The 15713-nt window shown below is 39.7% G+C and overlaps 1 protein-coding gene across 2 annotated transcripts in view; it reads left to right on the top strand.

Moving 5' to 3' along the window:
- Positions 1-9606, top strand: part of SEC22A (SEC22 homolog A, vesicle trafficking protein) — a 72452-nt gene extending 62846 nt beyond the window's left edge. For both annotated transcript variants that reach the window (XM_045851841.1, XM_045851840.1), the window contains exon 7: positions 7234-9606. In XM_045851841.1, the coding sequence (XP_045707797.1) occupies positions 7234-7434 (201 nt within the window). In that variant the 3' untranslated portion in view covers positions 7435-9606. The remainder of the gene's footprint in view (positions 1-7233) is intronic.
- The last annotated feature ends 6107 nt before the right edge of the window (positions 9607-15713 follow it).

Here is a 15713-nt window from a genome sequence, read left to right on the forward strand (position 1 = left end):
CTTATTTTAAGTGAATGGAACCATGCAATATGTAACCTCTTGTGACTGGCATTTTTTTACTCAGCATAATTTTCTGGAGATTTGTCCAGGTTGGTGCATATATTAATGGCTTGTTCCTAGTCGTTGCTAATAGAATTGCATAGTATGTATGTATCACGGTTAGTCATTCATCTATTGAAGGACATCTGAATTCTTTCCAATTTTTGGCTATTATAAATAAAGCAGCTATAAACATTTTTTTCTTTATTAAATGTATTGGGGTGATATTGGTTAATAGTATCATATAGGTTTCAGGTGTACATTTCTGTGATACAAGATCTGTGTGCCCATCACCCAAAGTCAAACAATCTTTCATCTGCTAGCTACACTCATGTACATATATCTTTTGTGTGAACATAAGTCTTCATTTCTCTGAGATAAACATAGCAGTTGCTGGTCATATGGTGGTTGCACGCTTAGTTCTATTAAGAGACAGACAAACTCTTTTCCAGGGTGGCATACCATTTTCCATTCCCACCAGCATGTGGGAAGTGATCCAGTTTCTCCTCGTCCTCTTCAGAATTTGGTGTTTTCACTGTTTTTTATTGTAGCCATTCTGATAGGTATGTTGTGATACCTCATTGTTGTCTTAATTTGCACTTAATCTAGTGACTAATGAGGTTGAACAATGTTCCGTGTGCTTATTTTGTCGTCTGAGTATCCTCATGGGTGAAACGTCTGTTCGTATCATTTGCATGTTTTCTAGTTGGATTGTTTTTACTGTCAAGATTGAGAATTCTTTATGCATTCTAGACATTTGCCATTTGCCATATATGTGGTTTGCAGATAACTTCTTCTAGTCTGTAGCTTATTTTTTCATCCTCTTAACTGGGTCTTTTGCAGAGCAAAAGCTTTAAATTTTGATAGAATTCATTATGTTAGTTTTTCCTTATATGGATCATGTTGTCTTGTCAGTTCTAAAAGCTCTTTGCCTGCCTCCAGATCCTGAAGATTATCTCCATTTTTTTCCCTAAAAGTATTATAGTTTTATGTTTTACATTTAAGTTCACAATCCATTTTGAATAAAGATTTGTGTAAGATGTGAAACTTGGGTGGGATTGAGTTTGGGTTTTTTTTGTTTGTTTTTTGCCTGTGCATAGATGGCCAATTGCTCTAGTGCCATTTGTTGAAAAGGCTATTTGTTCTCCACTGAATTGCTTTTGCATGTTTGTCAAACATCAGTTGGACATGTTTGTGTGAGTCTATTTTGGGGCTCAGCATTCTGTCCTGTATATCTATGTGTCTGTCTCTCTGCCAGTCCCACATAGTTTGATTATTGTTGCTATATACTATATATTAAATTCCATTTTCTTAATAGTTATAGAGCTACTCAAATTGTGTGTTTCGTAATGGGTGAATTATGGTGGTATGTATATGTTTTAAGAGATGGTGGTCCATTTCATCTGTTACCAAATTTGTGTGCAGAGTTGGTCAGAGTGTCCCCTTACTGTCCTTTTGATGTCTGTAGGATCTGTAGTGATAGATACTCTGTTTCATTCCACATATTGGTAATTTGTATCTTCTCTTTTTGTCAGTCTTACTTGTTCATTTTATTAGTCTTTTCTAAGAACCTGTTCTTTGTTTTATAGTTTTTATCCTGTTTTCAATTTTATTGATTTCTGCTCTTACCTTTATTGTTTCCTTTCTCTTACTTGCCTGGGGTTTATTTGGCTTTTCTTTTTCTAGGTCTTGAGATGGGAACTTAGATGACTGGAGAATTTCCTCTTTTGTAATATTTGCATTTAGTGTTCTAAGTCTCCCTCTTAGCACTTCATAAGCTGTGCCCCATAAATTTTGGTATGTTGTATATTCATTTTCATTTAATTCAATTTATTTTTTCAAAGATTGTATTTATTTATTTTTAGATAGAGGGAAAGGGAGGGAGAAAGTGAGGGAGAGAAACATCGATATAGGAAACATTGATTGGTCGCCTCTTATATGCCCTCAGCTAGTGACCTGGTGCACAACCCAGGCATGTGCCCTGACCGGGAACTGAACTGGTGACCTTTTGATTTGTGGGTCCATGCCCAACCCACTGAGCCACACCAGTCAGGGGTCAATTTTTTTTAAAAAAATTTTCTCTTAGCTCTTTTTTGATGTATGGATTATTTAGAGTTATGTTGTTTAGTTTCCAAATGTTTTGAGATTTTCCAGTTTTCTTTCCATTATTGATTTCTAGTTTGATTCCATTGTGGTTAGAAAAACACACTCTGTTATTTCACTTCTTTTAAACTTGTTGAGGTTTGTTCTATGGCCCAGAATACAGTCTATTTTGGTACAGTTCCATGGGCACTTGAACAGAACATGTATTCTACTGCAGTTGAGTGAATGTTCTGTAAATGTCCCTTAGATCCTCGTGGTTGATGGTTTTGGGGGTTTGTTTTTTTTTCCTGTATCCTTGCTGATTTTCTCTCCAGTTGTTCTATCAATTGTCAAAAGAGGAGTATTGAGGTTTTCAGCTATAATTGTGTTTCTCATTTCAGCTCTGTCAGCTTTTGTTTCACGTATTTTTCAGCTCTGTTGTCTGGTTCATACACATTTAGGATTGCTGTGCCTTCCTGGTGGATTGATCCACTTATTATTATGTAATATCCTTCTATGTCCCTGGTTATTTTTTTCCTAGAAATATTTTTGTATTTACCTGGTATTAACATAGCCACTCTTGCTTTATTTTTATTCATGTTTGCATGGTATATCCTTTTCCATTTTTGTACTTTCAGTTTGCCTATATCATTTGAAGTGAGTTTCTGCTAAATAGCATAGAGTTGATTTATGTTTTTTAATCCACTCTGCCAATCTCCATCTTCTCCTTGTTGTATTTAAGCCATTACAATTAATATAATTACTGATGTGTTAGGGCTTAAATCTGCCATCTTACTTTTTGTTTTCTGTTTTTAATTTTTATATTTTATTCCTCCTATCTTCCTGTAGACTACTTGAACTTTTTCTTTTAGAACTTCATTTTGATTTATCTATAGTGTTTTTGAGTGTACCTCTCTGTATAGCTTTTTAAATGGTTTCTTAGGTATTGCATTATACATAGTCATCACAGTTTTCTGGTCTTATTTTATATGTTCAAGTCAGACATAGAAACTGTGCCTCCTTTATGTACCTTTGCCATCCTCTATGATTTTCTTAAATATTTCCTTCACATACACTATGAACCACAACAGATGGTACAATATTACAATTTTTACTTCAACCATCAAAGATAATTTAGGAAACTCAAGAGGAAAAGGAGAATCTTTTACAATTACCTGTATCTTTGCTTACTGCGTTTTTTTTCTTTCCCAGTGTTCTAAGGTTTCTTTTTTATTATTATTATTTCCTTTCTGTTTAGAGAACTTCCTTTAGCTATTCTTTTAGGGTACATATATAGGCAACAAATTCTCTTAGTGTTCTTTCACCTGAGAATGTCTTTATTTCCCCTCCCACAAGATACTAATTACAAAAAGAAAGAGAGTAACTTCACAGTGGAGAAACCTATCAGATACTACCTTACCAAAAGATCAGAGTTAACATCATAAGATATATTACTTATCATCATAGTGGCACTCTTTTTTTTTTTTAATCCTCAGCGGAGGGTATTTTGTCATTGCTTTCTAGAGAGAGAGGGAGGGAGATAGAGAAACATCGATTCAAAAGAAAAGTGTTGATTGGTTGCCTCCCATATGCGCCTGAACTGGGGACCAGATGAACCCACAACCTAGGCATATACCCTGACCAGGACAGTGTTCCAACAAGCTGAGCCACACTAGCCAGGGCTAGTGGTATTCTTGCCAAAATTACATATCACTTCACTCTTGAGAAAATATCAGACAAAATGAAATTAAGGGATATTCTACAAAACAGCTGATCGATACTGTTCAAGAGTGTTAAGGTCATAAAAAACAAAGACTGAAGGAGCTATTAGGGATTTGAGGAGACATGACAACTTAATGCAATATGGAATTTTGGATTGGATTCTGGACCAGAAAATGGGCCTTAGTGGGACTACTGGCAAAATTTGAATAAAGTCTGTGAATAGTATTGTATCAGTGATCATATCCTGGTTGGATGATTATACTGTGGTTATGTAAGGATGACATCAGGGGAACAGGGTGAATGGTATATAGGAACTCGTATATTCTTGCAAACTTTCTCTAAGTTTAGAATAATTTCAAAGAAAAAGTTATGTTTTCAACTATTTTTATACTCTGCACATTACTTAGGTAAAGCAAGTGCTTCCAATTCATTTTGCTTGGATAGTAGTCTTCTTTTTAAGTAAGCAGAGTCCTAATTTCTATAAGAATTAAACACATTAAACAGAACATTTCCACAGTCTTTCTGCATTGTCGCAATACCCTTCCTGTGCTGATGCCTGGATACAATTTCACAGAGAGACTTCTGCTTCTTTATTCTTTATTAAGACTTTGTGATCACAAGTAATTCCTGTATTTACCAGATAGTGATTTTTACTTATTTATTTATTTAAGTATTTTTATTGATTATGCTATTACAATTTCCCCAATTTTCCCCCCTTATCCCCTCTCTGCCCTGCACCCTCCAACACTCCAGCATCCCCCCAACCTCAGTTCATGTCCTTAGGTTCTACATACAAGTTCTTTGACTTCTTTGTTTCCTATACCATTTTTTACCTTTCCCTGTCTATTTTATGCAATTATGCTTCTTCCCTGTACCTTCCTTCCTAATTTCTCCCTTCCCCCTCCCCACTGAAAACCCTCCACGTGATGTGCATTTCGCATTTCTTTGATTCTGTTCCTGTTCTAGTTGTTTGCTTAGTTTTTGTTTTCCTTTTTTTTAGGTTCATTTATTAATAGTTGTGAGTATGTTGTCATTTTACTGTTCATATTTTTGAACTTCTTCAATTTCTTAGATAAGTCCCTTTAATATTTTTATAATAAGGGCTTGGTGATGATGAACTCCTTTAACTTGACCTTATCTGGGAAGCACTTTATCTGTCCTCCCATTCTAAATGATAGCTTTGCTGGATAGAGCAATCTTGGATATAGGTCCTTGCCTTTCATGACTTGGGAATACTTCTTTCCAGCCCTTTCTTGCCTGCAAAGTTTCTTTTGAGAAATCAGCTGACAGTCTTATGGGAACTCCTTTGTCGGTAACTCTTTCTTTCCTCTTGCTGCTTTTAAGATTCTCTCTTTATCTTTAATCTTAGGTAACTTAATGATGATGTGCTTTATGTGTTCCTCTTTGGGTCCAACTTCTTTAAGACTCTCTGGGCTTCCTGGACTCCCTGAAAGTCTATTTCCTTCTCCAGATTGGAGAAGTTTTCCTTCATTATTTGTTCAAATAAGTTTTCAATTTCTTGCTCTTGTTCTTCTCCTTCTGGCACCCCGATGATTCAGATATTGGAATGTGTAAAGTTGTCCCAAAGATTCCTCAGCCCCTCCTCACTTTTTGGGGTTCTTGTTTCTTCATTCTGTTCCAGTTGGATGTTTATTTCTTCCTTTTGCTCCAAATCATTGATTTGAGTCCTGGTTTTTCCTTCATGTCACTGTTGGCTCCCTGAACATGTTGTTTTATTTCACTTCGGGTATCTTTCATTTGTTCTTTCATTTTTCAACCAAGCTCAGTCAGTTCTGTGAGCATCCTGATTATCAGTGTTTTAAACTCTACATCTGACAGGTTGTCTGTCTTCTTGTCACTTTGTTCTTTTTCTAGAGTTTTGCTCTGTTCTTTCATTTGGGCCTTATTTCTTCGTCTTGGCACACCCTTAAGTTGTAAGGGGGTGGGGCCTTAGGTATTCCCCTGCACCAGGGCAGGGCAACTCTCCTTGCTGCACTGTGGCAGTGCACGTGGTGGAGGGGCCATTGAGGGAACAATGTGAGACTGGGAGTTTCTCCCACTGCGGCAACCCCTGCTGTAGTCCACAGTCAGCTCTGAGTCTCAGTTTCCTGTTCGGCCAGCCCCACCTGCACAGTCTGCCGCCTCACAGGGGGTTCTCGCAGCCAGCCCCACCCATGGTCCACTGCCTTGGGTTCTCTGCATCCGTCTTACCAGTCTGGTTGGTCTGGTTGACTGTTTCTTTAATTCCTTGGTTGTCAGAGTTCCATGCAGTTTGATTTTCTGGCACTTCTGGTTGTTTATTGATTTTAGATTGGTTGTTATCCTCTTTTTGGTTGTGTGAGGAAGCGAAGGGTTTCTGCCTATGCCTCCATCTTGGCTGGAACTCTAGGTAGTGAATTTTAAATATCTTCTAGAAAACAGTTTATTCATTCAACAAATGTTTAATGAGCATTTATGTGCCAGGCACTGTTCTGGGCACTGGAGACAAATGAATAAAGAAGACAGTAAAAAAATCTCTCCTTTCATGAAGCTTAGATTCTTTTGGAAGAATATAGATGACAAATAAGCATGTTTTTGAAGTATGTTTATAGTTCAAATTAAGAGAAGAACTAAAGCAGGAGAAGGTGAATGCCAGGGTTTGGGGTAGGGCGGGGGAGTACTTTCTTTACTGTGTGTCTTCTAAAATGGCACTCGTTGCATCCTCTGTCCCATTATTTTAATCTTTTATCTTTTTCAAGACATAACTATTTGATTTTATATGTATAAAATGTTTAGAATCTTTCTCTCCTAGAATGTAAGCTCCATGTGAACAAGGGCTTTTTTTGTTTACTTAAAGCTAAAGAATAATGCCTGACTTATTGCAGGTCCTCAGTAAATGTCCCTTGAATGAATTCTCCCTCAAATGCTCACTCCTATCCTCCTAGCTTAATTCCTTACATTGAGTGGGGGGAATTAGTAAATATTTGTTGATTTCAGTACTATTCAGATTCCGGTTATATACAAGTCCATTTTGCTAAACGGCTTACTTGAGCTTTTTGTACTTTCCTGGGGTGAGAATTAAAGATGGATTCCCCTGAAGTCCCTGAGCATGCTTCTTAGTTGCCATCACTGTGAGGAATCTGTCCATCCTGTTTGTAAGGGAGTCATCCAGCTGTTCCTCCATTTTAAGGATGATACAAAATGCTTTTTCATTGGAAAAATGAAAGAAAAGGAAAAAATCCATTTCCTTCTCATAGCCGAATGCCTTGTTGTTATATTATTTATCTGTAGATGAAAAATCCCCTTATTCCACTCTCATTATTTTTACTGTGTGGCCTGTTACAGTTTTACAGTAGAAATCTATTTCTTTTCTTATAACCCTAATCATCTTTCATTTTATATTTTGAACAGTGTTATTTACTTGTCTACTACACTGGCTGGCGGAATGTCAAATCTTTTTTGACTTTTGGCTTAATCTGTCTATGCAACATGTATCTCTATGAACTTCGCAACCTCTGGCAGCTTTTCTTTCATGTGACCGTGGGAGCGTTTGTTACACTACAGATCTGGCTAAGGCAAGCCCAGGGTAAGGCTCCTGATTATGATGTCTGACACCACCCTTCAGACGTACTGCCTTGGCTTCGGAGGAAAGAGGAAGGAGGACTTCTTAACTGCCACTGTGATGGAGAGCCTGCTTTCCCAAGAAACAAGAAGCTCTGCTTTCCTTCTCTCCAACTGCACTTTTTGTTTTAAGTCAGCATGGCATGCCTGTGAGCATGCAATACCTGCTGGGCAAACTCCTCTCAGAAGAATGTTGGCCATGAGATGATTATTCGGAGGAGGAGGAGAAGACTGACCTGCAGAGCCGTAACAGGGCAAGAACGGTCAGACGCCAGTGGAACACTGGCCAGTGTTCCGGTCCTGAATCCTTGCTGAAGAGTTCAATCAAAATATATATCAGTCTTTTGCGGACCAAGCAGGAACTCTACAACCTGGGTTTGCCTTTGTGAGGCGTTAGTATAGACCAAATAAAAAGATGCCACAGTAAATCGGAAACTTTATGTTTCAAACAAATGACTTGCTACATATAAGATTTTTGCACATATATGGTACTACGAATTTATGAAGTCCAGGATGGTGCGGAATTGGCTCTTTTGTATTTTATATTTTTCCTTGAATTTTAATTCTGGGAATTGCCTGATTGTAGGAGAGGCTATGGCGAACTCATCCCGGGGGCATCACAAGTATTGAAAATATAGTGACACGTGTTTCATTTCTGGATTACACTGGTAGTTTTTTTTGAAATCTCTTTTTAAAAATACGATTTAGACTATAGCCATTGTTTCTAAAATTCAATCATTTAAATATTACATGTACCATTATTTACTTAATATTTTTTTAAATTTTAAAATAATTTTTTAAAAAACCATCCACTACTCCAAGTGGAAAACCAGGATCAGTTTCCCATAAATAAAAGGTAACTACAAAGTAAATAAATTAAAACAAATAAAAATGTTAACTAAATTCTAGCTAGATGCTAATGCCTGCCGAGGCTCTGAGTCTGAGAGGCCTGCCCTTTCTTCGTTGCAGGGAGAGAGATGTTACCCAGCACCATGGTGGGTGCTCTCTGTGAAATTGTCAGGAGGATAAAAGAGAATTGTTGGGAATGGCATTCCCACTGCGGTGCAGTATTACCCCGTGCAGTGTTGTGGGCCACCTGACGTCACCTTGTGTGCCCCCGGGGTAGGGACCTTGCACCATGGAAACACTGAACTGTACTGAGCGATTGGAAGGTGGCTTTTCTCCCAGCAACTCATTATTTTATGGGTGTTGGGGAGGTGAGCACCTAGTATCTTAGAGATCTTACTTGCTTTTGATAACATCATAAAAATTATTAAAGGAGTTATGAGTTAATATAGGAAGAATAGTTTGATTCCATTAGCAAAATCTTCAACTTCCCTGGTTTTGGAAGTCATCTTCCTGAGTGATTTTCTTTTGTTTTTTAAAGAAAAGATTCCAAATAAGGAATCTATAAGGTACTCAAATTTCATATCCAGAAAAACAGTGGGCCCATCACATGTAACTCATGTTATTCGGCACATTTATTAAGTAGAAGAACTAGTCCAGAGGGTAAAGTCACTGAACGGCTGTGTTTGCCCACCTCGTTGTAGTGATGCAGCTGCTTAACTAGAGCTCTTCCACTTCACTCTCTTCTTAGGAGGACGAGGCAAAAGGAAGACAATGAGCTAATGATATCAGGGATTTACTTAAGACAAGAAACTCCAATTCACTCTAATTTTCTGCCTCTGACAGAATGGCACAGAAATTATGTATGTTCCAAGAGATACCCCCACATACCACATGATCCTAAATCATCAAAATAAAATTGATTTGTGTTTGGCATTTTGTATTGACCAAGCCAGGAAAGTGAAATGGTTCAACTTGGAAAGGTTTTTCTAAACTAAAGGTTAAAACAAGACTAGTTTTAAATAGTCATTTTAAAGGAAGTTGGAGCATTCTGGTTAATTGTGATATTGCTATGTATATTGATTTTTTATAGCTCAGTTTAGTTCATTTGGTTTTCCTTATCATTGAATTATTGATTTATAAAATTTGATATTTGGATTCATTCAGCAGGGACACTTGGAAACTCACCAGCATCTTTAAAGGCTTAACTTGTTTTTTGTTTTGTTTTTTCATAGCTATTTTGGATAAGAGGATGTTTGCATCTCAGTGTAAAAACAATGAAAACAGGTATAAATAATGTTTTATGTTTAGAAATGCTTTCCTTTGTTATTTTGTGCCTGCATCTCTGAGTCCGTGTATGACTTTCCTGCTTCTGTCATGTTGTTGTTAGCAAAGAAACTGAATTTGGAAAGAAGTTTTTGCCATGGGTGAAAAGAAGTCCTTATGCTCCTGAGAAAGAATCACTTAAGCCTCTAATGTGTATGATAACAGTATAGTGCATTTATACCACACTTTTACTTCTACAAACAGTCTGCATTTATTTAATGACAAGGAGCTTTGTGGTATAGAGGACGTACTAGTGGCCCTCCTGTTACGTAGGAGGAAACGAAGTATTCAGTTGCTGGTGATTTACTTAGGGTCTCTGAGCCACACTCAACTTCTAATCTCAGCCAAGAGCTCTCATTGGAAACTAGTGAAGAAACTAAAATTATTGTATATTCAGGGAATATGCCTGTTCTTGGTAAAATCAGGGAATTGGGGATTTAATGAGCACGAGGCTGTTATTGTCAAATCCAGGTATTCATTATCTGAAGGCAGTCCTGAAATACTGCTTTTTGATTAAGGTGTGCTGTAAAAGCAAACATGCTTTCTTTTATATCCTAAAAGTAATTGCAATATTTGCTTGTTTCTTTTTGGTCTGTATTTGAAGTGTATTTATACCTGGCCTCTTTCCTAAAAGAGTGCAGAGCAGCGTACCAGGAAACGGTACATAAAATAATGGCAATAAAATAAGAATAGAAAGGGGAGAAAATCAAGACCAATGAAAATGGAAGGAAGGGTGAACACGTCGCTGTTATCCGGTGTGAAATTTGTCGAACTTCCCAAAAGTCCAGGCTGGAAGGAAAACAAGTTTCCATTGCTCTAACTGTCCATCAGAGCATACTAGTTCCTCAGGGGACTCTGCTTCTGGATGAATTCTGGTTAAGAATGTTCACACTTGGTGATCCAATGAAATGCTAACATGAACAGAATCCTCAGCTTATGCACATTTGCCTGTTATGTTTGTGCCTTGGATCCTCAACTTGTACCAGCTCTCTAAGACTTTCAGAGAGAGAGAGAGAGAGAGAGAGAGAGAGTGTGTGTGTGTGTGTGTGTGTGGCTAATAGAGGATTTTGTTCTCTTAAGTAAGGATTCTTATCCTAAGCTAAGAACAAGTATCATGTTAGAGCTAGAAAATCCATTCGAAACAAGTATCTGGAGACCACACTGTCCTCTGATTATCTTTTTCACAGTGGAATCTAGTCTGGAGAAATACTCAGCTCCTTTTCTCTTAGGCCATATCTGGAATCTCATTAGAGCCCTGGTTTGTCAAGGCTCCACAGAGACCAGATTTATCCTATGAGCCTTAACCTCCGTGTCACAGACGTGCTTCCTCCCGAGTTGGCTGCCCCACAGAAAGGCAGTTGCTTGGCCTTTATTTCAGAACATTTACTAAGTCATCCAAGGACCCACTCTGAGCTCTCTGTGTGTGTGTGTGTGTGTGTGTGTGTGTGTCTGTACCTACTTGTTATTTTAACAGACCTTTTGTTCACTTTAAGAGGTAGAGTTATCATGGAGTATATGGTAAAAGTGCAAATAAATTATTTCAAAAGCAGCCACCTCTCAGACCAAATTGAACACCTCGCCTTACCACAACAAATTATAGGTCACTCTTCAGGGCTGCACTCCCTGTCTATGGGCATGCCTTTTTTTGTATTTTTCTGCTTTATTATCTCTAAGGAAATAGGATCTTTCTACCTAAAAATGCTGTGGTAAAATCGAACCCGATTTTTGGTTGAAACTGGCTTTAGTAATAATCTTGGCTAAAAGTTAAAAGAAACCCCTCCAACTCCAGGAGTTATAAATGAGTCTGTGTATAAAGGCTGTATCAGCTGAGCATTTAACTCTGCTGGTATGACTGAGTAGGGTTAGAGGAGCTGATATCAGTGTTCTGGGACAGCGTTGCTTGCTGCCATATTGCTGTGTCCTGTTTGAGCTTTCAGAAAGAAACAGTGTGTGTGGCTACCACTCTCGTAATATCTCTTCCTTGAGTGGCCAGACTTTCTGGGTTACTCCTTAGCAGATGAGATCACAGCGTGGAAGCGCGGCACGGCTGGAAGCTGCGTGGTTGTGTCCCCCTGGCCCATTAGCAGAGAATGGTGGTGGTGTGTGTGTACATCGCCGGCGATGCTGGTGGGGAATAGTGTTGGCACAATTGGAGGCTGCAGGGAGCTCAGGGAGAGAACGGGCTTAGTTCTCAGAGTGTTCCTGAAGTCAGTACCCTCATCTTACATATTGTTCATGATGTTTCCTTGGCAACAAATGGTATTTCCAGCCCAGCCTTACCCATGGCTCCCATTTGCCCTTTTCCCCGCATCCCAGAACCAGCAGTCCGAGCGTCGCCCAGCAGAACGCGTGTTTAGGCTCCAGCAGGCAGACACTGGCGTCCTGCTCCCCATTTCCCATGTTGCTGGCAGCCCTCCCCCAGCGCTGCCTTTGGTGGCTTGTCTACTTTGTGCCCATGCTTTTCTTTGTGGGAGGTTGTCAGGGACTTTGCCTAAATGTGAACAAACACTGTTTTGCTCTCTCACTTTAAATTCCTCCAGTGCCTAGGACTGATGACAAGAATGCTTGTTAGCGCCTTTTGTGGGCCCATGCTGGGTCCTCCTACATAGCTCATCCTAATGGCAGGAAGGCAGTGCAGCTCTCATGCTCACTTGGGGAAATAAAGACTCACATTCAAACCTGGTTCAAAAGTCGGTGCTCATTTTCTGCATCACAGAGACTTTCAGAATGAAGACTGTATGTGTGTGTGACTGATGACCACTGGGGCCTCAGAGTGCTGCTGCAGCAGTGCAAGCAGATGGCTGACGTGAAGGCAGGTGGCTCCGTGCATGTACGCGTGTCATATTCACAGAAGGGGATCATGAAGGCTTTTTCTGTTTCATAGATGAAGCAGCTGAGGCCTAAAGCAGTTAAGGACCCTGGCCACGGCCACAATCAAGCCTTTGTGGTGGCACCAGGATTTCAGTCCAGATCAGTCTTACTCAGAACTCATGCTCTTCACCACTATGTAATATCAAGCTAGGCAACATGGAAATACGTTAAAACATTCAAGGCATATGTGTTGAGATATGTAGAGGTTTGTTTTTTTTTTTTTTTTATGAAAGAGATCAGGTCAGTGCTAACTCCTGTGCTGGAGGTGTCCTAAACTGAATAAAATAATTTCCTAAACTTCCTGCATCTGTAGCCATGACAGGACAGATGGCCCAAGAGGTATGGTGAACCGTAAGTGTGTCTTAGATTTTAAGACAAGAAGGTACACAGATTAGTCTTTATAGTAAAACTAACTCATGAACTAATTCTTGATATAGAATGTTAAAGCTTCACTGGTGATTCATGTGTTACAAACATTTACTTTTTTCTAGCTGAAGTCCATAATTAGATGAGGTTTTTGATATGAAATCATTTCATGGAAATTCTGCTTTGAGTGGTCCATACATCTGAAAACATTAAAACAAAACACAGAAGGTAACTAATTGCAATGCCAAGTAGTGATTATGAGCTCAGAGGCAGACTCCGACTTTCCCTTCTGGTGGCATTGTGACATCAGCAAGTCGCGTCGCCTCTGTGCTTCAGCTTCCTCACCAAAATGTGCGAGTACTGACAGTGCCGTGGGCAGAGGGCTGTAGGAGAATTAAATGAGTTGAATACAAAGCACTTAGAACAGAGGCTGGCACGGTGAGTGTGAGGACTGCATTTACTACCAGGCTGCTGTATTTCTTGTAGCGTTGCTATTCCTTTCAAGGTAGTAAGAGTCATTTTAATTTCAAATGCCCTAAGTATAATAAATCATTGCCCAGAGCTTTTCAGAAGTGCCTAAGCTGGTGAGGATCCTGTTGAAATATCTAGCAGGCAGGTAACCAGGCAACAAGCTCTTGTGTGCAGACTTCTGGACAGGGCACTGAGGACACAGAAGGGGAGAAGGGAATTGAGGGACTCACACTGGCCACATGGCTACTCCATATTGGCTGTTCTGCATATAGAAGGTTTGTGAGTTTAACAAAATCTACTTGAGCCCTGACTGGTGTGGCTCAGTGGACTGAGCACAGCCTGCAAACCCAAGGGCTGCCGGTTTGATTTGTAGTCAGGGCACATGCCTGGGTTTTGGGCCAGGTCTCCAGTAGGAGACATGCAAGAGGCAACCACACACTGATGTTTCTCTCCCTCTCTCCTTCCCCTCTGTCTAAAATAAATAAAATCTTTAAAAAAAATCCACTTGAGGTAAGGAAACAGGATTAAGTTAACCAGTGTCACACAACATCGAAGTGATGAACTGCTCTTCAGGACCCCAGCCTCCTGGCACTGGACCACTGTTGAATGGGGAGGGTGCCTCTGGGAACCTCACCTGATCCCGTGTGGCCCCAGCATCCTTTTAACATTCTCACCTGATCTATCGGGCCGTCTTGGGTGGCAGCCACCCGAGTGCCCACCACTCTGTAAGGACCCTATGAGTGTGAGTGTGAATGCATGTGTGCACACACATGTGGCTGGTGCATTATGGGTTGAGGAGTCAGGAAGGCAGCCAGCAGCCTTCAACTCACAAAAGGAAGTTTGTGGATGCTGGGGACAGTGAGAGCGCAAGACTCTTAAAAAGCACAGATGCAGCATCACTTTCAAGAGATTAATCTGAAGCAGGAGTTCCGGCCAAGATGGAGGTGTAGGTAGAAACTTTTCACTTCCTCATACAACCAAGAGGATAACAACCAATCTAAAAACAATAAACAACCAGAAATGCCAGAAAATCAAACTGCATGGAACTCCTACAACCAAGGAATTAAAATTCAACCAGACTGATAGGGAGACAGGCAGCCGGGCGGGCAGAGAAGACCTGTGGCAAGGCAGACTGTGCAAGCAAGTCAGGGCTGGCTGAATGGGAAACTGAGACTCAAAGCTAGCTGTAAACTACATCAGGGTAAACTAATGGTAGGAGAAACTCCCAGTCTCACATGAGAGCACACTGGAATATGGGGCTAGAGCCAAGTAAGTGAGCATTGTTCCCTCTCTGATCCCCTCCCCCACAGACAGCACCACAATGCAGCAAAGAGGGCTGCCTTGCCCTGGTGAATACCTAGGGACCTGCCCCCTTACAACATAACAGGTGCACGGAGACAAAAAAAATAGGGCACAAATGAGAGAACATCAAAAATCCAGAAAATGCTAAGCAACAAGGAGATAGCCATCCTATCTGATGCAAGTTCAAAACTGGTAATCAGGATGTTCACAGAACTGATTGAGCTCAGTCGAAAAATGAAGGAAGAAATGAAGGCTACCCAAAGTGAACTAAAGCAAAATATTCAGGGAACTGACAGTGATGGGAAGGAAACCAGGACTCAAGTCAACGATCTGGAACCAAATGAAGAATTAAAAAATCCAACCAGAACAGAATGAAGAAACAGGAATTTTAAAAAATGAGGAGAGGCTTAGGAACCTCTGGGGCAACTTTAAAAATTCCAATATCTGAATCATAGGGGTGCCAAAAGGAGAAGAACAAGAACCAGAAGTTTAAAACTTATTTGAAAACATAATAGAGGAAAACTTCCCCAATCTAGCAAAGGAAATAGACTTCCAGGAAATCAAGGAAGCCCAGAGAGTCCCAAAGAAGTTGGACCCAAGGAGGAACACACCAAAGCACATCATTAAGTCACCCAAGATTAAAGATAAAGAGAGAATCTTAAAAGCAGCAAGAGGATAGGAGAGAGTTACCTACAAAGGAGTGTCCATAAGACTATCAGCTGATTTCTCAAAAGAGACCTTGCAGGCAAGAAGGGGCTAGAAAGAAGTATTCCAAGTCATGAAAGGCAAGGACTTACATTCAAGATTGCTCTATCCAGCAAAACTTTCATTTAGAATGAAGGGCAGATAAAGTGCTTCTCAGATAAGGTCAAGTTAAAGGAGTTCATCATCACCAAGCCCTTATTATATGAAATGTTAAAGGGACTTATGTAAGAAAAAGAAGATCAAAACTATGAATAGTAGAAGGTTAACAAACTCACGACTATCAACAACTGAACCTAAAAAAAAAAAAAGAAAAACAAAAACTAAGCAAACAGCTAGAAAAGGAACAGAATCAGAGAAATGGACATCACATGGAGGGTTTTCAG

The sequence above is a fragment of the Phyllostomus hastatus genome, unplaced genomic scaffold, assembly GCF_019186645.2.
Source record: "Phyllostomus hastatus isolate PE091 unplaced genomic scaffold, TTU_PhHast_1.1 phas_contig_86, whole genome shotgun sequence".
Classification (NCBI taxonomy): domain Eukaryota; kingdom Metazoa; phylum Chordata; class Mammalia; order Chiroptera; family Phyllostomidae; genus Phyllostomus; species Phyllostomus hastatus.